Here is a 27396-nt window from a genome sequence, read left to right on the forward strand (position 1 = left end):
TTCATTAATCATATACCATGAATCTGGAACCCATAGCCACCTGAGAATATGTATGTCAACATGACATACTGTGTTACAAAGACGAACGTGCATGAATATGCATGAATGCGGAGCATCATCGACGAATAGGCAGATCTCATTATCAGGATTCCCACATTTTTGTGAAAAGAAATTCAATGACTTTTCAAGTCGTTGCTTTTTCCGGACACAACAATATAATATAATATTATGTCCTGGGGTATTTGGGAACCTTTAAACATAATTTTCTGTGCCTTAAATACCTTCATATAATTAAACCATTTGGGCCTTTATATGTCTCAACTATATGCTCGCCACGAACAGCCGCGAAATTGCTGATCCGATATTCACTCACTCACTCAACTATATTGTCTTCATGTGAAGTAACAGATATAAAAATGACTTGTCGACACGGAAACTCGCATGTCGGAAAGCGGCACAATATATACATGAACTATGACACCATTATTAGTCGCACGCACGCACGCACGCACGCACACACACACACTCAACACATGCCCTATATTACGTAATCGCTATATAACGAGGCGATCATGTACAAACCCCGTTTGACAAGTCCCTCCGCGTGTGGGTTAACGGGAGGTTACTCTATTTTTCGTCATCACGTCAATAAAAGTTATCTTCCCTTTGTTGTAAGTTCGCTTATTTACGTAAACATACCTCCATCATCACTTCGACATCATTTACAACCGGAGAGGAGGCGATAATCACTATATGCATACGAGGACGATATCGACGTTGCAATTGTGTTCTGATGTTTCGAAAAACTATACGCTTTGGAATCTGGCGGTAACTGGGCTCAGGTATTCTCGTACAGAATCTGACACTTGCTGAGAGAAATTTCGATTAGTCATTTCGAGACGGAAGAAACTTCCCAATGAACACTTCATGGGGTCCAGCAACTCGAGGAGAATGAGCAGTGGTGGTTCCCGTGTTGCCCGTGGGACCGGCGATTCGGACGGGGGTGACGAGGGGGACACGGACCTCCGTGCGATCCTTGCCCACCTCATCCGCAGGTAGGAAATGTTCATACCCCCAGGCCAGGGATCAGGCACCTGGCTAGGGGTGTTCTCTGGGGGCGGGATATGTTTATCCACCGTGGTTGGCATTATGTGTTATTTTGCACGAATGTTAATTTAACCTTTGACCTGTCAAGTTGCCACAGCTTACCACATGTTTTATGATAACATATTATGTCACAGTGACCTCCATTTTGATTGAGCAAAGTGTTTATGTCATGGTGTTGACGTTTTTTGCCATCAAGGTGATAAGAGTTTCAATAACTGTAATGCATTGGTATTGTTGATATATGTGTATAAATACATAGCTCAGAATTAGACATATTTACTATTTAGCTCAATACCTGTAGAGTGATTCTGCAACTTTTATGTCTCAGTTTCACAAGTAGACCCAGTGACCTATATAGATATGTAAGCAAATTGCACAACATATGTCCCATCAGTTTGATGAACTGCACAAGGATGATGAACAATTATGACAGCAGTTCCTTTAGGGAATGCATTATAGACATGTTGAATTGTAGGCATATTTCAGCCAATATAGCCTGCATAAGGCTAGCAGCGATGAGCAATGTCCTTTAATCATGTCACATGGGTTTATAACTGGGCTAATAGGACTTGTGAATGACTAGGCATAATTCCTGATTAGCTGTTTGGAATACTTGGAGACTGCAAATATTGACAAGACATTGAAAGATGTTCCTTGGAGAGTAAACAAAGCGTATTCAGTGTTTGCATGTGTTGTTTGAATGAATGCCAGTATAGAATGTCATTACAGAGATTTATCCACATTTCTCAACAATTCTCCTTGTGGACAGACTGACAAAAATATGTTATTTTGTTCACTCGGATTATTTAAAATTCTTTTGTTTTAAAATAATTCAAAGGAAGGTCTATTATAGCATTGTATTTTGATTGTGCATTCAATGCAATAAGATATGCATTGCATTTACTTATCATTTGACCTGTTATCATGCAGGATATTTCTGGAAAGCTATTTGTTGTTTATGTTAATATCAATTGGGGAAATATTTTATATTTTAGTAATTTTCTTTGACACATGTAGGGCCAAATATTGTCCTCAGATGAGATCTCAATGGGGGGAAATAGTTTTTATTTTGGTAATTTTCTATGACACACTTTGGGTCAAACATTGTCCAGATCTCAATTGGGAAATATTTTTTTGATTTGGTAATTTTTCTATGACACTTTCAATAGGGCCAAATATTGTCCTCTGATCAGATCTCAATAAACACATGCATTTTAACTATAGTTTATGAGTATTCTAACACATCTTGGATGTATTAATTGAAAATAACTTAGGATAAGATCAGTTGGTGAGGTCATCATATTACAGCATATTGTATAAAGTAACATGTGAATTTGTTTTCACATGTGCAAATAAATTTGAGTTTTAATGTGTAGATAAACAAACTCATGCATGATAGTTTTTGGTTCTTTTTAGAATGCTGCTTGCTTATGCTAGATGTTTATGCATGTTTATGCACCCAAGTTTCCCGGGTCTTCGGCTTGATGGGGCAGTGGTTAAAGCATCCGCTCATCACGTCCCAGACCCGGGTTCAATTCCCCACATGGGTACAATGTGGGAAGACCATTTCTGGTGTCCTGGCTGGGGTATCGCTGGAATATTGCTAAAAGCGGCGTAAAACCATACTCACTCACTCATTTCGGCTTGACAAGCGAACACCTTTAACCACTAGGCTACCCCACCACCCTGACTTTTCTGAAGTAAAAGCCTTTACATCAGAAATTTAATTATCAGTTGTTAATTATTACAGCTAAATACCTTCATCTCATGTGTGCCACCAGAGTTGTCTATGTAATTCCATCATCTCTAGCCTAAATTTGCTTTTGCAACGACTGGCCTGTATGTATGACATATTTTCTGTGTCATCGTGTGATTTAATGTCAACACGTCTCTGTGCTTACCCTCCATCATTTATTGTAACGACATGTATTTTACTATCTTTCACATTCATCTGCTGTTTCTTTACACAGGCCCACCCACCATGCTATTTAGAAAAATATGTATACAAGCTTAGCTTTTGTCAATATGGCTGAAGTTTTCCATAAATAAGTCTTCGTGAATGTTGCGGACAGGCTGAGTACTGGTAGACTGCATTACAACTTAATACAAGTTTCGTTTGGCATCTATGGTAGTCTGTCTGTCAGTCCCTGAGCCACATTTTTTCTCTACTGCCTAGCCCTCCCTGCAGTGCTAAAGCCCTAAATGAATCAAGTCTAGATTTCCCAGGTTCCCAACTGACTGGGTCTCCTTTTCAATTTAAATGGGTTTATTTGTTAGTTTCAAAATTATATATATTCAGGGACTAAGCGTTAGTCTTGTATCTTGGGACACACCCGAAGTTGTAATTCATATAGGATAGGGTAGCTGTTAGAGAGCAAGGCCTAGATTTTCGAAGCTCTCTTAGCGCTAAGATAGTCGTAAGTTAATGTTAATGTATGGCACTTATGACTATCTTAGCGCTAAGAGAGTTTCGGAAATCTAGGCCCAGGAGCCTGTTTTATCCGTTCAGCTTTACAGCTGATGGCTTAGTGTCTGTTTAAGTAGATGGTCAGCATGGCAACAATAGTAGTTGTGCTCATTATCAGGCAATAGTACTTGCATGGCAGTGCTAGCTGTGTATATCACAACACAGGTTGCTTAGCAACAATAGTCGCTGCAACATGCATTAAATGGCAAAAGTTGTTGCTTGGCAGCAGTTACAGCCTTGTGCTTGCTTATCAGAGATGAAACTCACATCCTGCTCTTCACAAGTACCTCCACAGTCATTTCATCCAAATAACATCTCTTATATTAATTTCAAGTTCTGCCATCATGCAGGATAACAGAGTGCGGTCAAATAGGGTCAAGTCCCCATATAATGCAGCAATACATTCAAGAATCTATGTTATTTGATCTGTCGCGATTTGCAATAATTTATTGTGTTTTGAAGATTTTAGAAACACATCTTCAACAGTTCTTAATGATATTTTAAAAGATGTTTTGATTGTATTTTTAATGACAATCAATTTAAAAAAACCCATTTTACTTATTTCTGTTCAGTGGAATATTTATCATGTTTATAGCATCACTTTTCATATATTTGTATTTTTTCGCATATAATGTTTATGGATATATGTTTAATATTCATCAGAATTGTAAACTTAATTCAAAGAAAGTATGGCCGATGATGCTGGCGTTTATTTTGGAACTAGATTGAAAGTAATCAGTTAGTTGCTTCAAGCTATGGCATTGTCAGTTTGTAATTAGTGTTAGCTTTAACTGCTAGATAAAATATAGGGCTGACTGAAATGATCAGAACCAGAAATATCAAGAATGTGATGAATTATTACCAATTTTTACTGTGAACTTCGCATTGTCGATAATATCTAACACAAATTATTGTGATGAAATAATAATTCAATTTACTGAATTCAATACACTAAGATACGCCGTTACTCATAGACTACATCTAAATTATGTTAAAAAGCTGTTTTTGTTAGAATTCCTTGCTTAAATGTGTCACTAGCAATGTGATTCTGTTAAATATGTTGATATCTTTCAGATGTATTTTCATATTTGCTCAAAGTTTCTACTTTGTTATAAGAGACGACTAACGGGATCAGGTGGTCAGGCGCGCTGACTTGTTTGATACATGTCATCGATTCCCAATTGTGTAGATTGATACTTGTGCTGTTGATCACTGGATTGTCTGGTCCAGACCTGATTATTGACAGATTGCCGCCATATAGCTGGAATATTGCTGAATGAGGCGTTAAACAATATACAAGCAAACCTAGACACTAACCAATATTCTGCAGTAAAGTAGAAAAATTCCCGGCCGGGTTTAAAAACCAATGTCTAAGTGCATGAATTATCACTGTCATCACATGTAGGTTTTCGTATGACATGCTCCAATTTGCATGGCTTAAATTTATTTGAATTTATTTTGCATGTTTTCACATTTTTGCTTCACATTTTTCTGCACATTGTATTTCAAATTAAGTGAAAAAAGTAACAAGTCAACATAATTTGCATATAATTGACAGTTTATAATCATTACTTGCTACTAACTGGTTGAATTTAACCACTACAGTTGTACTGGTGTGTTCAGGTAAGTGCATAAGTCTGTATTGCACCAACCAGGATGAGATTTCACTATTATTTTTTAGTTGGGCAGAGTATTTGTGAATTGAGGGTCTGGCTGATCGTGTGCTCTCGTGTACGTGAACCTGAGTTCCGTTTCATATAGCCATCATAGAGTTGAACTGTTCGTAATCCCCATACTTTCGTTATGGCTGTCGTTAAGCTTCAGTAGCTTTCTGGAACAGAGCCCTTAATCATCGCTGTTGCTGTCAGTCATTGGTTGGAGCTTGTCTAGACTTATCTATGGTCTGCTTGTTATATCTGTAGAATGTGCTTTTGTAGTATTGTGACATAATAAATGTAGTTATTAGCTTTTTGGGGGTTATGTGTATATCTTAAGTTAAAATCACGCACAAAACTTCACTTCCTCATCCTTTTGGTATTGTTTAGTGATAGTTTATGTTTTAAATTTAGGCATGTGTTTGTACATTACTTTCTTACATGATATACGTTGAGTTATCAAGCAGGAAGTTTGCAGCTTTGAATTCCTACAAGACACTTTTTTGTTGTATTTTTTTCCAATGTTACTTACATTTGTCATAAGTGAGGGAATGAGTTTAGTTTTACGCCGCACTCAGCAATATTCCAGCTATATGGCACCAGTCTGTAAAAAATCGAGTCTGGACAAGACAATCCAGTGATCAACAGCATGAGCATCGATCTATGCAATTGGGATATGATGACATGTGTCAACCAAGCGAGCCTGACCACCCGATCCCATTAGTTGCCTCTTACGACAAGTATGGGTTACTGAAGACCAAGTGTAACCTGGATCATTTGTCATCAAATATGATACTGAATGAATCCATGGCCACTTTCTAGACCAACCACCTAGGTCTTGCAATCAGTAAATTAAAAAATGCAAATCTGCTGATCAGTTGATCATTTTTTCTGGACATATTGGAATTTATTCCTGTGTCCGATTCACTGCATATTTGCAGAAAAATAACACTTTACAACAAACTCACAATAAAACATGACAGTCTGCAGGGCCATTTAGAACTTGTGCAGCATGAAACTGCAACCTTATATGTGTACCAACTTGCACTCAATGCCTGGAAAACCTTGACTTCACCTGGAAAACAGAAGGATTAACTAGGTGTTGGAGCTGTGACTGATTGACTGCATGTCATGACATTATATTACATAGGATAATAATAATAATTCTTTTATAATGGGGCAGTGGGGTAGCCAACTGCTTCAAGCGTTAGCTCGTCACGCTGAAGACCCGGTTTCGATTCCCCACGTGGGTACAATGTGTGAAGCCCATTTCTGGTGTCCACTGCCATGATATTGCTGGAATATTGCTGAAAGCGGCGTAAAACTGAATTCACTCCCACTGTTATAATAATGTCCTCAATTATCAATGCCCAAACTCAAGCATTATATGTGATTTCATATTGAGCAGCAGGTACACTGGATGCAAGTAGGTTTTGTTTCCTCAACTTCAATCCTTGTGCTAGATTTAATCAGTGTATGAAATAATGCCCGTCCGACTGCCCGAGACTGGCTAGATTTCTGACGGGAAGTCTAAATTTACGGCTTGCCAACCCGATGTTCTAGTTAATTTTTTAGATGTTCCTTACATCTGAGTAAATTCACAAGATCATTTTAAAGCCCTGATGTCTGGCTGAGATGTTGGCTTACCTGGTATTTCATACACTGATTTAATGCTTCTCATCGAATTCAGTGTCAAGTGTGATGGAGTTCATTTAATGAGGCGGTGGGGTAGCCTAGTGGTTAAAGCGTTCGCTTTTCATGCAGAATACTTGGGTTCGATTCCCCACATAGGTAAAATGTGTGAAGCCCATTTCTGGTGTCCACCGCCGTGATATTGCTGAAATATTGCTAAAAGTGGCATAAAATTATATTCACTCACTCACTCACTCACTCACTCACTCATTTAGATAAGTTCACGCATTTCTGACCAAGCGTGTGTGATGGTTTCTCTGTCCTAGGCAACTTTGTGTGATAACCTTAGAATTATATGCAAATACTCCTCAACCACACAGTGAACATGTCCAATACAGTAACAGCTGTTATCCTGGTTATGGTGATTATGGGGCAGTGGTAGCTTGGTGGTTAAAGCGTTTGCTCATCACGCTGAAGACCTGGGTTTCATTCCATGATTGGTACAATGTGTGAATACCATCTGGTGAATCCAGATGTGATTTAGCTGGACTGTTGCTTAAAGTGTGGCATAAGACCATAACACTTGTGATTGCACATGACACTGCTCATCTTGTAGTGAACTCTTCATATGTACAATCTTTGATGGTGACCTGACCTCAGAGTGAGTATCCCATTTGAACATGTCTTATCTTGTATTTCCTGATTCCAAGGAAGTTCTCATGTAAAGAAACTGAAGTTTGTGGTGAAACTGTTCAGTCGAATTGCTATTGTCTCAAAGTTTATCACTGAAATCTAAAGCTCAGTTTTGGTGTTATTGTCTTCATGACACATTTTAGCCCAGGGGTTGACTCTAACATTGATTTCATGATTTACACAATCTCATTAAAATCAGCCCTTAATTCTCTCTGCTACTAAACAACGATCTGAGGATGCTCCATTATGGGTCACATGATTTTTCATCTGACCAATCAGCAGGTTAAGGAAGGTGACAGTTGGAAAGTATTTTCTAGTCCAGCATCTTCAAAAAGGTTACCATGGGGTATAGAGCAACAGCTATGGTTTGTATGTCTGGTTCCATCCAAATCATTGTCTATCTCTCACTTGAATGGAATAAACATTTTAAATGGAAGAAACTTGCTTGATAACAATGTTAGAACCTACACAGAAGAAATGTCGCTGTCACTGTAATAAAGAAGTTGTTCATCCATATATTGTTATCCTTCCTGTCTGGCTCCCTAACTGTACATGCTGGTTCTACATAGGCCTAGTAACCATGACAACACATATCCCGGAGGGGACACCAGAAATGGATTTCACACGCTGTACCGGCACCCACAGGGAAGCCTGAATGCTTTAACCACTTGGCTACCCCTAATTTTCGAAATGATATTTAATCTAGACATGAATGGTATGTTTTACAGTAAAATAGTAAAATAGCTAATTTAACTAAATGACATGCCATCATTGTTAACCAGAGCTACAGATAACTTTCTGGGTCATTGAGTTATGTACACGCTTGTGTTCATCTCAATTGGGTATCCTAATTTTCCTTTGATTACCGGGCAACCAAATAAATTGTACCCACCTTACTCAAACACAATTCTGTATTTTGCCATTTTACATTAATTGGAACTATGAAATATAATGACGTTTAAATGTTGGTTTACGTGATTGTTATTTATATTTGATCTGTAATATGAGAAACGATAAGAAAGACTGCAAGTTGCTAAGTTCATGTTCTGAAATAGAACCTCTCAGTATACCTAAGTTATTTATCTATTTTTGTGTGTACACATGTAAGATCAAATGTATTGTGTATTTACAAAAATTCAAGCGTACTTGTATGCAATAGACGTAATAGGAATTGAGTTTTCGCATAAATATTTGCGTGATTTACCCAGATACGCAGCTTATCTGTACCTCTGGTTAACTAATGATTATAGGATGAAGTCAGAACCAGTCTGATGTGAGCATGAAGACTGACTGGAGAGTCGTGTTGGATGTGTTTGAGGGCTCATGTATATCACTCAGTCTTGTTTCCCCGACAGTGGACAGATCCGCATCCTGACAGCAGACGGGGCCACCTCAGATGACGATTCGTCCTCCGACCTCGAGTATATGGATTCATCCAGACCTCCAGATGGTATGTAGGCAAATCAAAGATGCAGTGTGTGAAATTTACGCTGGTCCTGTGGTCCCTGGCTAGTAAAAATCATCAGGACCACTAAATGATAAGTTTGCAGTGGTCCTGGTGGCCAGTGAATTTTGTATTGATAGTTAAGTAAATCTACGAATGTTATTTTAGACCAGTGAAGTACAGACAGGACCACTAATTATTGTCCACTCACTGGTCCTGTGGTGTAGTGGAATAAGATGAAAGGTTTCTTTCCCAGAAGATGTCTTGTAAATAGAAAATAAATGGTGTTTTTTTTGTACAAATATTTAACATATTCAGCTGCAAAGATGCAGTTTGAGCCAGATAGACGCAATGAACCCCCTGAAAAGTTCAGAATGAATAAACTGACTATTTGTATCCCACTTGCAAAACCACAGTAAGCGGAACATACTACGTGTTCAGCGCTCTGACCTCTGAACACTGGACTCAGGAAGTTTGATCACATGACAGTATGTTCAGAACACAAAAATGTCATTATTTCTAAGTCGTTTTGCTCATCAAGACCTTCCATGTGTTCCAAGAAGTATATATTATTCACAGGAAGTCACACCTCGCTCTTATTAGCAGGCAGTGTTTGACACACACCTACTGACTAGGATACTTCAACTGGCAACATGATTTCTAACTGTGACATTTCACCCAATTAGCTTGAAATAGAAAATATGACCCTATTCTCCTTATCAGTGTGCAAACTGCTTAGTGTGGGATTCAGGCCATGTAAATGTTGACTGAAATTTGTTTTTATTCAGCTTGATATAGGTTTAGGATGCAAAGTTGAACACGTGGAAGGGCTCATGTTTTATTCATGTTGCATAAACACTTTGGCTTGTGCCTTATTTTCAAAATGATTTGAGATTTTTAGTTTTGGTAAAAATCAAATTTCATTTTCTTCTCACTTATTACTGACATTGTTAAATGGGTTTCTTGTTTGGCATTCCCTATATTTCAAAACATTTTGAACAAGTTCATATTTACCATCCCATACATTTGTAGATTTCAGTGTTTGTAGTAACCGGTATTACGCAATTCCTTATCTGTTCAGAGACAGTAAGACAGTATTGTGATTTTCTTTGCAGAAGACCCCAACCCAGACACCACCAGCATAGAAGTAGGTGTATTTATCTTATCAAACTGTAGAATGTGATGTATGTTTACCACTGATATTATACAGCTGACCTGACAGTGTCCGTCAATAGTAGGGCTGTATATTGACCTGGATTTGGTTGGTTGGCTGGTTGTTTAATGCCGCACTCAGCAATATTCCAGCTATATGGTGACAGTCTGTAAATAATCGAGTCTGGACCAGACAGTCCAGTGATCAAGAGCATGAGCATCGATCTGCGTAATTGGGAACCGATGACATGCATCTGTTAGGTGAAGATGGCTATGTTATGTCACCAATGTATTTGTTACAAATATTCAACAAATACCACACATATTAACATCTTTAGATTTAACGTAAATACAGTTTTGCTTATTTGTGGGTAGTGGGGTAGCCCAGTGGTCTCGCCGAAGACCCGGGTTTGATTCCTGCATGAGTACAATGTGTGAAGTCCATTTCTGGTGTCCCCCACCGTGATATTGCTGGAATATTGCTAAAAACAGCACAAAACTATACTCACTAACCACTTTGTGTCAGTAGACAATGGGGTGGTGGGGTAGCCTAGTGGTTAAAGCGTTGGCTTGTCACGTCGAAGACCCGGGTTCGAATCCCCACATGGGTACAATGTGTGAAGCCCATTTCTGGTGTCCCCTGCCGTGATGTTGCTGGAATATTGCTAAAAGCGGCGTAAAACCATACTCAGTCAGTCAGTCAGTCAGTAGACAATGCTTGAAATGATGTGGACAAGTTATATCCCTTAGTAAAAGTTGCGGTGGCTGAGCGGGTTAGGTGGCTGACTTTGTGTGCTGGCAATTTGGTGCCTGACTCTGAGGGTGTGGGTTCGAATACCGGATGGGACCCAACCCAAAAATGTACTAGAATTTGTACTTTACTAAGAAAGTGTAATCCCAAATATACCATATGTTGCATTTGACCACTTTCTAACTGGCATTGTGTAATCACACTTAGTAAAAGTTTCTGCTCTGTTTTAAAGACCAACGACATTCAGAGTATCGTGATGCGTCAGTCCGGACGAACGATGAGGAAACTCCCCCCTTACAATACGACAGTAACACACCTTCTCAAACAGGTGGGTTGTGTCATGATGAAAGACACCCATTTTCACCCCCTCACTCATGTTTTGAGACCACGCTGTTTTTAATCAATGGTTTATATTGTGTGACGATCCATTTTTCTGAAAATGAAGTCTAAAAAATTGTTTTTTATTCCAACGAAAGAACTAATATTGCTCCCTCCCCTAAATGCATGCAATACAGTAAGAGAGATTAGCTTAATGAACGTGTAACAATCTTAAATTACTGTCAATTGTTTTTCACATGTTCATCTTTGGTATCATCTGTGTTTCAGCGTGAGATTGGGATGAACAGACAGCAGCAGTTTACACCTGGAGATTGTTGTGTCATCAACAACAGGTAGGGTTAGTTTGTATCTAGAGAGATGCCAGGAATATATAATTATCTGTCTCCATGCCAAATCATTTACAGATAATACTTCAAGTGCAGTGATACTGTGTTATGTTTATGAAGTCTGCTTTACAATCAGTTTGACTTTTTATGAATGAAACAGTAATAGCTCCTCTTTAACAGAAATTTTACTAAATGATGGGGATGAGAAATATTTTCATGAAATAGGTTTTTTTTTAGTTTTGTAAAATCATTATTAAATGTTAAATTATGAAATACAGAAATATGTTAAAATAGGTTTTGGTAATGGCACATTAAAGGATTAAATTATTTCTTGTATTGATTTCTTTTGAGTTGTTTATTACTAAAATAAGTTGTGTGGAAAGTATCTTCAAGTCAAGTACAACAGATCAGGGACATGAAATCTCTCCCATCTAATTGAAGATTCATGGAATATTTTGGAAATTTATACTTTGTTAGGTACTCCATCTGTCCTTATAAACCTATTTGACTTTTGCACAGTTGAATTATATCTTTCAAAATATCAGTCCATTCATGCACAGAATGTCCATAAATTGATTGTTTAAAGAAAATCACAATCTATGCCATATGGATATTATGTTTAGCATTCATTAACCCCCAAAAATGAAGAAAAAGTCATTGTGAATTTTCCAAGTAAACATTGTTGTGTCATGACATCACTTTGTAAGATTGTAACATGTGCCTGTAGCGTGATGACATCATAAATTTGATGAAGCTGTGTTTGAGCGGGTAGTGAGTTGTTCCCCTGAGGTGTAGCTTGGCAATGTGAATAGAAACATATGCCAACAATCACATAAACAGACTGTCAGGATATGAAACTCTGTATGGGGGACAAGGTGCAGATTATGCCATCATTAGTGTTGATGTTTGTAAGCATATTCAGGAAACACCAAACTGAACACCCCTATTCATAAAGAGGACTAGTCCAATGTTGCCAAGATTGAACTGTACTCAGGGCGTCATCATTATAAATATATCAATATGGTTCAGTTTTTTTAAAGCTTGTAATTTTTAATAACATTCTTATAGGGGCTGTTAATAAGGCTGATATCTCAAATCAGAAATATATGACCGTGATCTCTGTGTATCCTGTACTAAGTGGTTTACTTCTTTGATTGGCATTCTAGAAGTTGGGTAGATGAAGGATGAGGACTATTTTTATGGATATACAACTTCTTTATTCTGTATAGGCGACGTTTCGACATAGGTTCTAATGTTGTTGTCAAGCAAGTGTCACTAATGTCGTCAAGCAAGTGTCACTTGCTTGACAATGACATTAGAATCTGTGTCGAAACGTCGCCTATACAGAATAAAGAAGTTGTATATCTATAAAAATAGTCCTCATCCTTCACCAAGTGGTTTATACTGCCTGGAGTGTCTTGAAGTTCAACAAACAACTCCTCCTCATTGTTTATTTCTTGAATGACAACAATAACATAACCCAGTCCTTACAAGAGGAGCATGCATCTGACCATCAGGACCTGATTCAGGTAATACCTGTGATTCAAATGATTTCCATGTATGGTTGAGGAATACTAGTATGCTTCTTGCCCTTACAAAATGGCGGCTTCCCAGAGGTAATGTGTCTGGTGATGTTCATTACAGATTCCTCCCAAATAACTTCACCAAGTTGGCTTCCTATCACCACAAGGCATTCTGTGGCGCCTTCTCCAAGGAAGGAAACATTTTCTTGTCTGCTGCACAGGGTGAGTTTCCTGTTAGCCAGCATAATGCATGCTGGACACAAGTAGCCATTATTCAATGTTGGGTGGGAGGGTTAAGAGATGACTTCGGATTTCTGTCAGACAGATATGTTTTTAGTCACCTCTTGGGGCTATACAATTATATTTGCTGAAATTAGGAGACAAATATTTCTGTTGATGTGAATTTTGTTTGAGATCAGTGAATCAAGGATTCCAACCTTAATAATCTTGCCAGACAAAATGGGAAAACCTAATTTGTATATTAATTAATTAGTAATTTGTATATTTTCATATTTGGGGTATTTTGATATTGCATTCCATGTAAAAATGTAAATCTATATCTGGACTTTGAATGGCATTTAGAAGTGATACACACAAAGTAGAGAGGTTTTATTGATGTCAACTTCTTTATTATAAGGAACATAACATTTTGGAGTACATCCTTACTCCTTCATCACGTGAATGAATGGTATGAGAAAGAGACCATTTGTATGTACATGTAAGAAGATGCAGGCTAAACATTGGAAGCCAACAGTTAACTCGCATTGATGTGTGATCTTACATGTAAATATATATGCGCTCTGCCTCATACCATTCATTCCCGTGATGAAGGAGTAAAGATATATGTTGTGTTCCTCATAAGAAAGAAGTTGACATCAATAAGAACTCTCTTCCCTAAAATTATACCTGTTTTCATATGTTGGTCTTGTTGTCAGTCAAATGCAAGTCACCCCTGCAAAGCCATGACACAAGTTCATGACAAAGGACGGGGCATTACATGTTGGAAGATGTATTAAATTGTAATGTATTACAACTTCTGCTTCATAACAGTTTTACTGCTTAAGTTCATGATGCCATTGGAGATGTGATGTTAAATTGGTTATTCCTCCCAAATTGGGTGTCAGAATTCTCAGTTATTCTCAATAAGTCTAAATGCGATACATGACCTTTACTGAAACCCCTGTGGTGATCCACACATATTGTGAAAATCTCTTTGCGCACAACACACTCACAGGAACTGTTAATAACACACAAGCCTAGTTATTACTATAATAACATTATTTAGCAATTTTAGTTTATTTTTACTGATAATTGCTTCAGACCATTACCAGTGAAGATATTCATGTAGTTGTGTTTAGTGGTTATTGGAATAGTAAAAATAATATCTGTCATGTTCACATTCAGATCAGCATGTACGAATCTACGACACCACCAACGATGATTTTAGACTGTTGAAGACGATCCGTGCACGGGATGTAGGCTGGAGTGTGCTGGACACTGCTTTCAGGTGGGTAGGGTGGACACTGTATTGAGGTGGGTAGGGTGGACACTGTATTGAGGTGGGTAGGGTGGACACTGTATTGAGGTGGGTAGGGTGAACACTGTAATGAGGTGGGTAGGGTGGACACTGTATTGAAGTGGGTAGGGTCACCAGGACACAGTATTGAGGTGGGTAAGGTGGACACTGTATTGAGGTGGGTAGGGTGGACACTGTATTGAGGTGGGTAGGGTGGACACTGTATTGAGGTGGGTAGGGTGGACACTGTATTGAGGTGGGTAGGGTGGACACTGTATTGAGGTGGGTAGGGTGGACACTGTATTGAGGTGGGTAGGGTGGACACTGTATTGAGGTGGGTAGGGTGGACACTGTATTGAGGTGGGTAAAGGTGGACACTGGACACTGTAGGGTGGACACTGTATTGAGGTGGGTAGGGTGGAGTATTGTAGGGTGGACACTGTATTAAGATGGAGTAGGTGGACACTGTATTGAGGTGGGTGGTGGACACTGTATTGAGGTGGGTAGGGTGGACACTGTATTGAGGTGGGTGGACACTGTATTGAGATGGGTAGGGTGGACTGTAGAGGTGGACACTGTATTGAGGTAGGGTGGACACTGTATTGAGGTGGGTAGGGTGGACACTGTATTGAGGTGGGTAGGGTGGACACTGTATTGAGGTGGGTAGGGTGGACACTGTATTGAGGTGGGTAGGGTGGACACTGTATTGAGGTGGGTAGGGTGGACACTGTATTGAGGTGGGTAGGGTGGACACTGTATTGAGGTGGGTAGGGTGGACACTGTATTGAGGTGGGTATTGAGGTGGGTGGACACTGTATTGAGGTGGGTAGGGTGGACACTGTATTGAGGTAGGTGGGTAGGGTGGACACACTGTATTGAGGGTGGGTAGGGTGGACACTGTATTGAGGTGGGTAGGGTGGACACTGTATTGAGGTATTGAAGTGGAGGTGGGTAGGGTGGACACTGTATTGAGGTGGGTAGGGTGGACACTGTATTGAGGTGGGTAGGGTGGACACTGTATTGAGGTGGGTAGGGTGGACACTGTATTGAGGTGGGTAGGGTGGACACTGTATTGAGGTGACACTGTATTAGGAGGTAGGGTGGACACTGTATTGAGGTAGGGTGGGTATTGAGGTGGGTAGGGTGGACACTGTATTGAGGTGGGTAGGGTGGACACTGTATTGAGGTGGGTAGAGGTGGACACTGTATTGAGGTGGGAGGGTGGACACACTGTATTGAGGTGGGTAGGGTGGACACTGTAGGTGGGTAGGGTGGACACTGTATTGAGGTGGAGTAAGGTGGACACTGTATTGAGGTGGGTAGGGTGGACACTGTATTGAGGTGGGTAGGGTGGACACTGTATTGAGGTGGGTAGGGTGGACACTGTATTGAGGTGGGTAGGGTGGACACTGTATTGAGGTGGGTAGGGTGGACACTGTATTGAGGTGGGTAGGGTGGACACTGTATTGAGGGTGGGTATGGACACTGAGGTGGGTAGGGTGGACACTGTATTGAGGTGGGAGTAGGGTGGACACTGTATTGAGGTGGGTAGGGTGGACACTGTATTGAGGTGGGTAGGGTGGACACTGTATTGAGGTGGGTAGGGTGGACACTGTATTGAGGTGGGTAGGGTGGACACTGTATTGAGGTGGGTAGGGTGGACACTGTATTGAGGTGGGTAGGGTGGACACTGTATTGAGATAGGTAGGATTCGTGATCTACAATGCTGAGTATTCACTGTTGAAGCATGTTATGCCTGATGGACAATGAGAATTGATGCACATTTTGAGTTCCTGCCTTTCAAGTTTTAGACTTTATATGTCAGCATGAAGATCTGAAGGGTGTGTTGTTGTGTTGCAGTCCCGACGGGAACTATGTCATCTACTCCAGCTGGTCTGACTGTAGTGAGTACTTCACCTACATCAGTAGACTCCTCCCAACACCTACAATACATTCTACCATGCCCAGGGTTTACAATTAACACAGACAATCCAGACAGACAGGCAACTCAGTGAACTACCTGTCCAGCGATGGAGCTGTCTGTCACAACACCTTTACTTGACAAATAAGAATAAAACTTTGCTCATTTAAATATTTTGACATTTATCATTGTTTATGTCTGCATTTGGCAGAATTTACCATCACATGAGTGTATAACATACTGATATAATCTCTGATGTATGGCAATATTTCCCTATAGTAACACATCAGTTTCTAGTTCATGAATAATAACAGGTCTTTGTCAAAAGTCTTCACTGGAACCTTTTTAATTTTTGAACAAATACTTTATGCTTTTGATAGAAATATGACATATCTATGGGTCATTGTGAGGATTGATGCACTAATTTATTCCTTGACAAAAATACAGAATTGTGTCTTTTTGCTGTAATAGTTTTGAAAATAATGAACAGAATATAAATTGGAAAATAACTGAATTGAACTTACGTAGATGCGTTTAATTTTATATTAGATGGAATTTGATGCCACATGTGATCACTTATCTGGGTCGTTTGGCGAGTTTATCTGCAAATGCATAAATCATGGAACATTAACCTATTTTGGTGAATTCCTTAGAAGCTGTGTAAATATAGGAGTTATGGGTAATATAGAGTTGCAATATTGTTTCAGAAAAACTATTTTTGTAGTTATCTCCCCTGGATCATCTTTATTGTGGATGATTTCCCCCATAAGGTTTATCATTTTGTTGATTTATGTATTTACTCAGTAAATGTTTGTCTTTTGTTTCAGTTCATCTATGCAACATCTATGGTGATCATGATATTCATGAAGCATTGCCTCTGTTGCCGGGCGATCAGAGTTTCTGTATTTTCTCCTTGACTTTCTCGTCGGACAACAGGGAGATATTAGGAGGGTAGGAATTCATTGCTGTTTCGATTGAAATTTGGTTGCAATTGATACTCTGCAAATTTCATTTGTTTTTATATCGAACACTCAATACCACCTACAAACATAAGATGTTCCAGCAAACTTATCTTGTATAGGCTGTGTGTGTGGGATAATTCAGTGATATATCTTAGTATCTGAAAGTGTCATATCCTTTAGTCAAATATGTATTTGATATCATTTTTTTATTTTGGCACATTCTGTATTTTTGTTGTTGTTGTCATCTTGCAATTAGGCGCTCCAGTGGCATAAGAATTAAAATGGGCTCAATTTGTTTCAGAGCCAATGATCGTCACTTGTATGTATATGACCGAGAAAGCAACCAGCGGACATTGAGGGTATGTGAATTGTGATTGTTATGTCATTTTGTCAAACATAATACATGTATTATCGTACACATATTAAAAACACTGAACACACGAGGGGAATACTCTCTTTATCATAAATGCTTACAGAATAATCATTGTTTAGCCAAATCTGGTACAGTGTCACTGGTTGTTGTAAGATATACAAAAATAATGCTTCCTGCATGAAAACCTTTATGTCTCTTTAAGCAGACTACTGGTAAATTTTTCGGACCAAAGCAAACAGACAATGAAATCATTACTCTTCAGTTTGTAGTTTCTGTTTATAGTTTAGCAGAGCATTTAAGCTAGCTATTGATGTCTGACTTGTCATTTATCAGTATAGTGCCATCTGGCCATAGGTAATTGTGAAATATTGATAGTCCTTTCATTTGTGGTTAGTTATGAACTGCTTTCATGCAAGCTGTTGATTTTCTGACTTGTCATTTATTAGTATAGTGCCATCAGGTCGTAGGTAATTCAGAAATATTGATAGTCCTTTCATTTGTGGTTAGTTATGAACTGCTTTCATGCAAGCTGTTGATGTTCTGACTTGTCATTTATCAGTATAGTGCCATCAGGTCGTAGGTAATTCAGAAATATTGACTGTTATGAACTCCTTTCATATATGTGCAGATCTGTGATGTGCTGCTACAACAATGTGTTATCTCCCCTAGATCATGTAGACTCTTGTATAGTTTGGTTTTATCATTTTGTGATTTGTTTCAACAGTTTAATGTTTATTTTCCAGATAAGTGCTCATGATGATGATGTCAATGCTGTGTCATTTGCTGATGACAGTTCGCAGATCCTCTTCAGTGGTGGCGACGATGGTCTTGTGAAGGTGGGTAGATGGTGACTCAGTCGGTGAAACATGTATACTGGGCATGGATGGTAGACAACTCTGCTTTATGAGACAAGCAATGGTGGCCCTGCGGTCTGAGATCCTGCATTTGTTATACAGAGTTGTGTCCCTTTGTTGTGAAGTGATGGTTTGAACCCCCCGAAAACTTGCATGATTGCATCACATCGCATTGATCGAAAAATGATGGCATCACAAAAACATTTATATGAATCTAAGAGAACGGTGATTATGACTAGTTTAAATGTGAAGTAAGTGTTAAATTTTAAGACTTATCCTATCTCACTTTATGTGTTTTTTCTGTTTCTTCCGACCATGGAGTGAAAATGACTGGAACAAAGTTTTCTGCCTCTTGTAACACTTCGCACGAACAAACGCCAGCGCCATCTACTGTAGTCACACTGTAAGCTGATGCAAAGCGTGCCTTTCTCTGGTCGACCATGTGACTCCCAATTGTCTTCATTCTCTTTCAGGGGTGGTGAGGTAGACTAGTGGTTGAGGTGTTCGCTCGTCACGCTGACGACCCGGGGTTCGATTCCCCACATGGGCACAATGTGTGAAGCCCATTTATGATGTCCCCAACCGTGATATTGCTGGAATATTGCAAAAGCGGCATAAAACCAAACTCACTCACTCACTCACTCACTCATTCCCTTTCTTGGCACCCACGGTGCAGATATAGTCTTAGTCTCATATAGAGATTCTTTTGATATAGTGTAACCCGTTTCACTTTTGACGTCCCTCTAGTTATTCCGTTGTGGAGTTGGCAAATCCTTCCTACTTCGGCAATGCCTGTGTGTATTCCTCAACCTGCTCCAGTCTTGTCACATCTGGTCTTTCGTTTCATTTCATTTTGGTCAGATCCAGGCTATAAGTATATGATGATTACAGTAACTACACCTAGTTGGTCCCGAATATGTTATTTGTATCTTTCTTGGGGTCTAGTTCTTCATCACCATAGACATCATCATCACCATCATCATCATCATCATCATCATCATCATCATCATCATCATCATGGGTATCATGTGACACAGCAAGTACAAAGAACTGAACAAGCCAGCTGAGCACTACATCGTCTCCTGTGTTCAGCTCTTGAGGAGGCGGTGGGTAGCCTAGTGGTTAAGGCATTTGCTTGTCACGCCGAGGACCTGGGTTTGAAATCCTGCCAAACCATCCCAGCTATGCGACCCATGAAGATCTGAGTTAGAATTGTTCTTCAGTAACCCATGCTTGTATTAAGAGGCGACTAACAGCATCGGGTGGTCAGGCTCGCTGACTTGGTTGACACATGTTATCGTATCCCAACAGCTTAGATCAATGCTCATGATGTTGATCACTGGATTGTCTGGTCCAGACTCAGTTATTTACAGACCGCCGCCATATAGCTGGAATATTGCTGAGTTAGGCGTTACACAACAAACCAACCACACCAGCTATGCAGTTTACGGGGAGACAGGTGGAGTCACATGGTTGACGCGAGCAAGATGCACGGCTCGCATGAGTGTACTCTGACTGCCTGCAACAAGAGATGGGGCATGTTTGGGCAAAGTGTTAGAAGAGGCTGAAAACTTTGTTCCAGGTTGTTTCACTTCATAGTCAAAGAACAAGAGAAAGTGTGTAACTTGACTTAGGATAAGTATTATGAATATACATTTATAGTTAAAATTTTGTTTTGTGTACAGATTTTTGTGCATTTTGAATGAAATTGTGAATTTTTTTATAACTGATATCTTATTGGTGGAAGTGTTGATGCTGCAGGTGTGGGACAGACGGACGTTACGAGAGGAGGACCCACTTCCTGTTGGTGTGATGGCCGGACATCACGATGGCATCACATATGTTGATTCTAAAGTATGTCACGGAAGACCATCTGAAAGAGAATATCATTCGAGGATCCAAGTAGCTCCTAATCCATCTAGTTATAAGAACTATGATCACTCTGTATAGACTGATGATATTTACATGATTACTCCCTCTGCCAAATCCTGGATCTGCACTTTGAGTTGTAGCTCACCTTATCTGTTTAGCACACCTGAGTGAAAGTGCATGTGAGAACACCTGTCGTTATAGTTTCCATTTTCAAAGCAATGAAGATAATGGCCAAACTGTAACATGTATGATCATCAGGAGTGTTTCAAAAGTATCTCACAGTTGTTTCTAAAGTATCTCACAGGATTCAGACACTTTAACATGGCTGCTCCAAGAGTCATTTTCCAATTGTAAATTTTGTTCTTTACATTTCCTCAAATATCAGTGTAAAAGTTAGAATTATTTGCTAAGAATATTGACACATATGGTATATACAATGCACTATTTAAACTTAGAGGAGTGCCAACATAGGGGTACACCTGTCAGGTTTTTCCAAACATTTAAATTCAGAGACCAATAAATCATAATGTATACATTTTGTTATGACAAGGACTGCTTGACTTTCCAGTTAATATGTAGCACTGCAGTACTGAATTTCTAATGATGAAATTGAGGAATATCTGTACTTTATTCCATTGTTTTCGTGTATAATGATTTGAAAGCAGTAACCACACTGGGTTGTTGGTGATGAGGGCTGCACTGTGTTGCAGAGAGATGCCCGTTTCCTGTTGTCCAACTCCAAGGACCAGACAATCAAGCTCTGGGACGTGCGGCACTTTTCAAACAAGGATGGCATTGAAGTAAGATATTCTACCGACTTGTGTCTGTTCATGTTTGCATCATGTTTTATAGCAGAAGGATGATAGTCTCCCAAGAGTATGACTGTGCAATATTGCTGTGCAATACTTCTAGAATGATGTTGCAATATCGTTGTTTCAGGTACATTTGATAACAAATGTATACTAGTATGTAGAACTGGCTATCGATATATATGGTAGAGATCAATAATCGTTAACTAAGTATCGATCGATTATCAATCAATATTGGAGACATAACTTTGAGCAAAAATGCAACAAATGCTGGAAAGACATCAATATACTTCACATCACTGGTGAGTGGCGACATGTTTTTGCATTTTGATTAATATCAAAGCATCTTGAACATAATTTTAGAAGCAGATCATAAATAAAGTCCTAAATTTATAAATTGTGTGAAAACATTAAAACTTTTTTTCTATCACAAAAGTTAATGTATCATATTGATAACACAATTTTCATATCGATAATCGTCAATAATTTTCCCATTGATGATATTTCTGATGATTGATTATTTTATGAAACAAAAAATGTTTCAAGTATCTCTGGGGACTAGTACTATATAGCTGTCACAAGTGTCTGGTCTAATACAAGCGGCTATGAGAATGGAATGCATCTCTGACACTCTGTTTCACCTTGACATGCCACCTGTTTGTTGTACAGGCCACGAAGAAAGCTGTCTCCAACCAGAGATGGGATTACCGATGGCAACAGGTTCCCTGGAAGAGTAAGTACAAAGGCAATGGGGATTCTGTGGATTTGACTTCTGGGCCCCGTTTCACAAAGCTCTTGTAGCGCTACGACTATCGTTAGTAAATGTTTCAGTGTACGAGGTGCGAATGCTACGAGAAAAGTTACGAGATCTTAGGCTTGCGAGAGCTTTGTGAAACAGGGCCCAGACTGGATTAAAACAAATGAGAATTATCTCCCCTTGACTTGTGACTGTACATCCGTGAACCTACAACTAACTTCAAATAGAAGTAGAGAAAATATCAGAGGTTATTCATACTGATTGATGGTCGCTTGCAAGAATTAGAACAAATGAGAATTATCTACCGTAGACTTGGGACTAGAGCATCCATAAAACCACAACTAACTTCTCGGTTGAAGTACCAGGGGTTATATATACTGATTGATGGTCGCTTGCAAGAATTAGAACAAATGAGAATTATCTACCCTAGACTTGAGACTAGAGCATCCATAAAACCACAACGAACTTCTCGGTTGAAGTACCAGGGGTTATATATACTGATTGAAGGTCTCTTGCAAGAATTAGAACAAATGAGAATTATCTACCCTAGACTTGGGACTAGAGCATCCATAAAACCACAACTAACTTCTCGGTTGAAGTACCAGGGTTATATATACTGATTGATGGTAAGCTTGCAAGAATTAGAACAAATGAGAATTATCTACCCTAGACTTGGGACTAGAGCATCCATAAAACCACAACTAACTTCTCGGTTGAAAGTACCAGGGTTATATATACTGATTGATGGTAAAACCACAACGCTTGCAAGAATTAGAACAAATGAGAATTATCTACCCTAGATTTGAGACTAGAGCATCCATAAAACCACAACTAACTTCTCGGTTGAAGTACCAGGGGTTATATATACTGATTGATGGTGGCTTGCAAGAATTAGAACAAATGAGAATTATCTACCTAGACTTGGGACTAGAGCATCCATAAAACCACAACTAACTTCTCGGGTTGAAGTACCAGGGTTATATATACTGATTGAAGGTCTCTTGCAAGAATTAGAACAAATGAGAATTATCTACCCTAGACTTGTGACTAGAGCATCCATAAAACCACAACTAACTTCTCGGTTGAAGTACCAGGGGTTATATATACTGATTGATGGTCGCTTGCAAGAATTAGAACAAATGAGAATTATCTACCCTAGACTTGGGACTAGAGCATCCATAAAACCACAACTAACTTCTCGGTTGAAGTACCAGGGGTTATATATACTGATTGATGGTCGCTTGCAAGAATTAGAACAAATGAGAATTATCTACCCTAGACTTGTGACTAGAGCATCCATAAAACCACAACGAACTTCTCGGTTGAAGTACCAGGGGTTATATGTACTGATTGATGGTCGCTTCCGTGTTATCGCATATTGACTGAGTGAGTTTATTTGGCTTCAGACTGGTCGGTCGCACAGGTTATTCTGCCTGTGATGTCTGTTTAATATAGGAATCTATTTATAACAGTTGCCAAGAGAAAAATTGATTGGGTTGAGTTGCCCCAAAGGAGTTGATATTTTGTGATTGACTAAAAAAATTTTCTGACATGGTTAATGTCATGTTGTGGGAGCTTTCATGCCACCAAGTACTGTAGAGTCTTACCTTTTTGGAAGACTTTTTATTACCATTGTCTAATGCTATGGTGATGGTGATGATGATGATGATGATGATGATGATGATGATGATGATGACGACGACGATGATGATGATGATGATGATGATGATGATGATGATGATGATGATGATGACCATTGCAATCCCCTCCTCAATCATTATCCTCATTATTATTTTCAGTGGGCAAGCGTCATCGACTGGTGGGTGATACTTCACTGATGACCTACAAGGGCCATGGTGTCCTTCACACGCTGATCCGATGTCACTTCTCGCCTCAGTTCACGACTGGTCAGCAGTATGTTTACACTGGATGTGCCACAGGGAACGTTGTCAGTAAGTTGTGTCCTTTGTCCTTTACCAATCACACATCAACGCCAGTTACCTGTTGACTTCCATTGTTCAGCTTCATCTTTGTTGTCCTTTTACTTTTGTTCTTCTTACATTTATATTAGGGGTGTCACGATACACCAATCTCATGATACGATACGTATAACGATTTTAAGGTCACGATACGATACGTATCGCGATACATAATTTTCGAGCCTTTTCATAGCATTACCTTACCGGCAATATATGCGCTCGCTGATTGGTCCATCAAAATAGTCTAGCCAATCTCAAAAGCTGTTAGTTTCCAACCTAATTTTCAAGTAAAGCTAGCTAACGTCTATTTATCGGAGCGGTCTCGTATAATTTTACCATCAAGACTTTGAAGGAGATGGATATAGCATAAAAATTTGAATCGATAAAGTTTTAAAATAGGAATCAATACACGCAAGCATGTATCGCGTATCGTATCGTCAGTAAAAATGTAGCGATGCATCGATACATTCGTATCGCGACACCCCTAATTTATATATATGCTCTCTGCGTCATACCATTCATTCACCTGATGAAAGAGTAAGCATATACCTTGTGTTCCTCATAATAAAGAAGTTGACATCCATAAAAACTCTCTTCCTTGAGTTGTGTCTTTCTGTTACCTATAGCCAAGCTTGATGAACCAGGAACCTCTTGATGGTAAATGTTCCCTAACAAAAGCTTTGAGTTTTTGCACAAATATTAGTTTGTATGGTTATGGTGACCTGTGAATGTATTTGGCAGTTTCCATTGAAATAGGGCCTGCTCAGTTCCCCCTTTGTGTTGGTGGGTAATTATTTTACCCATGGGAAACCATATCTTGGGTAAGGGCTGTTGGAGCTTCATGTTTAACCTATGATTACTTTATGTGAGTGGTTATTATGTGTCTTTATGAAATGCAGGTGAAATACACATGTTTGACTGTTTTCAGTATATGACCTCCTGACGGGGAAGATTGTTCGGAAGCTGGAGGGTCACAGAGCGTGTGTGAGGGATGTGTCGTGGCATCCTTATGAGAACATCATCATGAGCACATCGGTGAGTGTCAGTTGTATCTTCATCTTTGTCTCTCATCCTTGTTTCAAGCAACACAGATCAGAGACAGCATTGCAGTAAGAGAGCCCTTCACTTAGGTCGATGGCAGAAGTGAAAGTTGTACTTGTAGCTAGTTTTTGTGTTTCTGTTTCATTATAGAAATGTATTGGAATTATTATTGTGTTTTACAGATTTTGGTTTGGTTTGGTTCTTGTTAAACGCCACACTTAGCAATACTCCAGCTATACGGTGGCGGTCTGCAAATAATCAAGTCTGGACCAGACAATCCAGTGATCAACAGCATGAGCATTGATCTACATATTTGGGATACAATGACATGTGTCAACCAAGTCAGCGAGCCTGACCACCCGATCCTGTTAGTCGCCTCTTACAACAAGCATGGGCTACTGAAGACCATTTCTAACCCAGATCTTCACGGGTCTACAGATTTATTGATTCATATCAGTGAGTGCATGCATTAATCAGTGCAGCAAAGAGGGTTTGGATAGTTGTCATTATTATTGTTATTGTAATTATTCCGACAAGAATAATAGGAGTGTAACATTTGTGAACAAATTTTAATTGAAAGACATGCTAGTTGGTGTGTAGTTGAGTCCCCTCATCAAGCCGATGACAGAGCTACAGATAACGTTTTGGGTCATTGAGTTATGTACTCATTTGTGTTCATCTCAGTTGGGTATCCTAATTTTTCTTTGAGTAACCAAATAAATTGTACTCAACTCACTCAAACTCAATTTGGTATTTTGACATTTTCCATTAATTTTGAAAATGTAATAAAGTTTAAATGTTAATGTTTGTTATTTATATTTGATCTGAAATATGAGAAATGATAAGAAAGACTGCAAGTTGTCAAGCTCATGTCCTGATATAGAACCTCTCAGTATACCTGAGTTATTTTATCTATCCACCGGTACGCAAGCTAAGATTTGACATTTTTTGTGTGTACACATGTAAGATCACATTTATTGAGTATTTACAAAAATTCAAGCGTACTTGTACGTAATAGACTTAATAGAAAATGAGTTTTCACATAAATATTTGCGTAATTTACGCAGATACGCAGCTTATCTGTACCTCTGCAATGATATCATCTGAACCCTGCCTTCTTGTTGTCTTCCAGTGGGATGGAACAGTGGCTAAGTGGGACTACCTGAGCACAGACGCCATGGATCTCCAGGATGATGAGGAGTGTTGTAGCGTCCTGGACTCTAAATCACCGCGAGCTCGGCGAAGCAGCCGCCTTCGAGCCAAGGCTCAACGACGGACTCAGTATATGGATCTTGTGTCATAGTGCCATCATCGCCATGGCAAACAGAAGTCATCACATGAACGATGCTTGGTTGTCTTGTATGGCAAGAGTATGACCTTTGATATTGCAAAGTGCCCTGGACCAGATTCCCAAGTTATTTGAGATTTACGACTATCGTAATTCACCTAATGTACGATGAATGTAGGGTAGTCGTAGTGTTCAAATCACTCGTGGAACAGAGTGCCAGTGGTTGATGAGTCTGTGATTTGTTTTGTTTTCATGTTGATGATTATGATTTTGTGGATTGGTTGATTTATCCATGCCTTAGTTTAAGTTATTAACCAGGAGAAAACAGACTCAAACAACATAGTTGTTTGTATAAAATTAAAAGGCTTTTATTTGGCAGTTTTCATGCAATTCTCTGAATGGCAATCATTGACACTGAATCATGTGTTTAACCAAACTACTTTTAGACATTCAGGAGGTTTTAAATGATGTGTCAGTGATAAGCTTGATTAAAGAAAGACTGGATTCTTTCGTGGAAGGATTACAGTGGAAGGGAGAGCCATTTTGAGCCAGCTTCATGGAATGAAATGTCCATCGTGGATGTGATACGAGAAGCACAGTTGGTGCCCAGAGATGAGGATATAGACATGTTAATGATAATGCAATGTGGAACCACAAAACCTCTTCCTGGGTTTGAACCTGGAACAATGTTCCTCCTTGGCTATGAAGGTATTTGAGAGTGTTTTTCTTGCCTAAGACCATCATTTTTGTGATTCACATAGCTACTGTGATCTGAATTTGGTTCGGTGGGTCGGTTTAAAACAAAATAATGAAAAACAAAACAAAATAAGAATAAAAGTTTCTTGAAATATTCACATGAACATCAGAAAAGAAGAAAAAACTAATGTATTCTGTTTTCTTTGGTACTCAGGAATTAAAATATATATACGTCAAAA

At 39.1% G+C, this 27396-nt stretch overlaps 1 protein-coding gene across 1 annotated transcript; it reads left to right on the forward strand.

Moving 5' to 3' along the window:
• Positions 1 to 655: 655 nt before the first annotated feature.
• LOC124260275 (DDB1- and CUL4-associated factor 11-like) lies at positions 656 to 27396 on the forward strand. The gene is made up of 17 exons (XM_046694536.1): positions 656 to 1055; positions 8910 to 9004; positions 10114 to 10145; positions 11134 to 11229; positions 11508 to 11572; positions 13211 to 13311; positions 14494 to 14596; positions 16466 to 16509; positions 17354 to 17477; positions 17790 to 17847; positions 18605 to 18697; positions 20477 to 20569; positions 21298 to 21387; positions 22066 to 22129; positions 23953 to 24105; positions 25061 to 25167; positions 26306 to 27396. The coding sequence occupies exons 1-17, from the start codon at positions 928 to 930 to the stop codon at positions 26474 to 26476; spliced, it is 1617 nt and encodes a 538-aa protein (XP_046550492.1). The 5' UTR covers positions 656 to 927; the 3' UTR covers positions 26477 to 27396.

Source organism: Haliotis rubra, unplaced genomic scaffold (assembly GCF_003918875.1).
Source record: "Haliotis rubra isolate DU_JTF1 unplaced genomic scaffold, ASM391887v1 Scf76, whole genome shotgun sequence".
Classification (NCBI taxonomy): domain Eukaryota; kingdom Metazoa; phylum Mollusca; class Gastropoda; order Lepetellida; family Haliotidae; genus Haliotis; species Haliotis rubra.

Excerpts from the sequence above, each read along its gene's own strand:
- LOC124260275 (XM_046694536.1), top strand. The coding sequence starts at position 928 with ATGGGGTCCAGCAACTCGAGGAGAATGAGCAGTGGTGGTTCCCGTGTT. Across the intron at positions 1,056-8,909 it reads CTTGCCCACCTCATCCGCAG|TGGACAGATCCGCATCCTGA; the intron begins GTAGGAAATGTT and ends TTTCCCCGACAG. Across the intron at positions 17,478-17,789 it reads AACAGGGAGATATTAGGAGG|AGCCAATGATCGTCACTTGT; the intron begins GTAGGAATTCAT and ends AATTTGTTTCAG.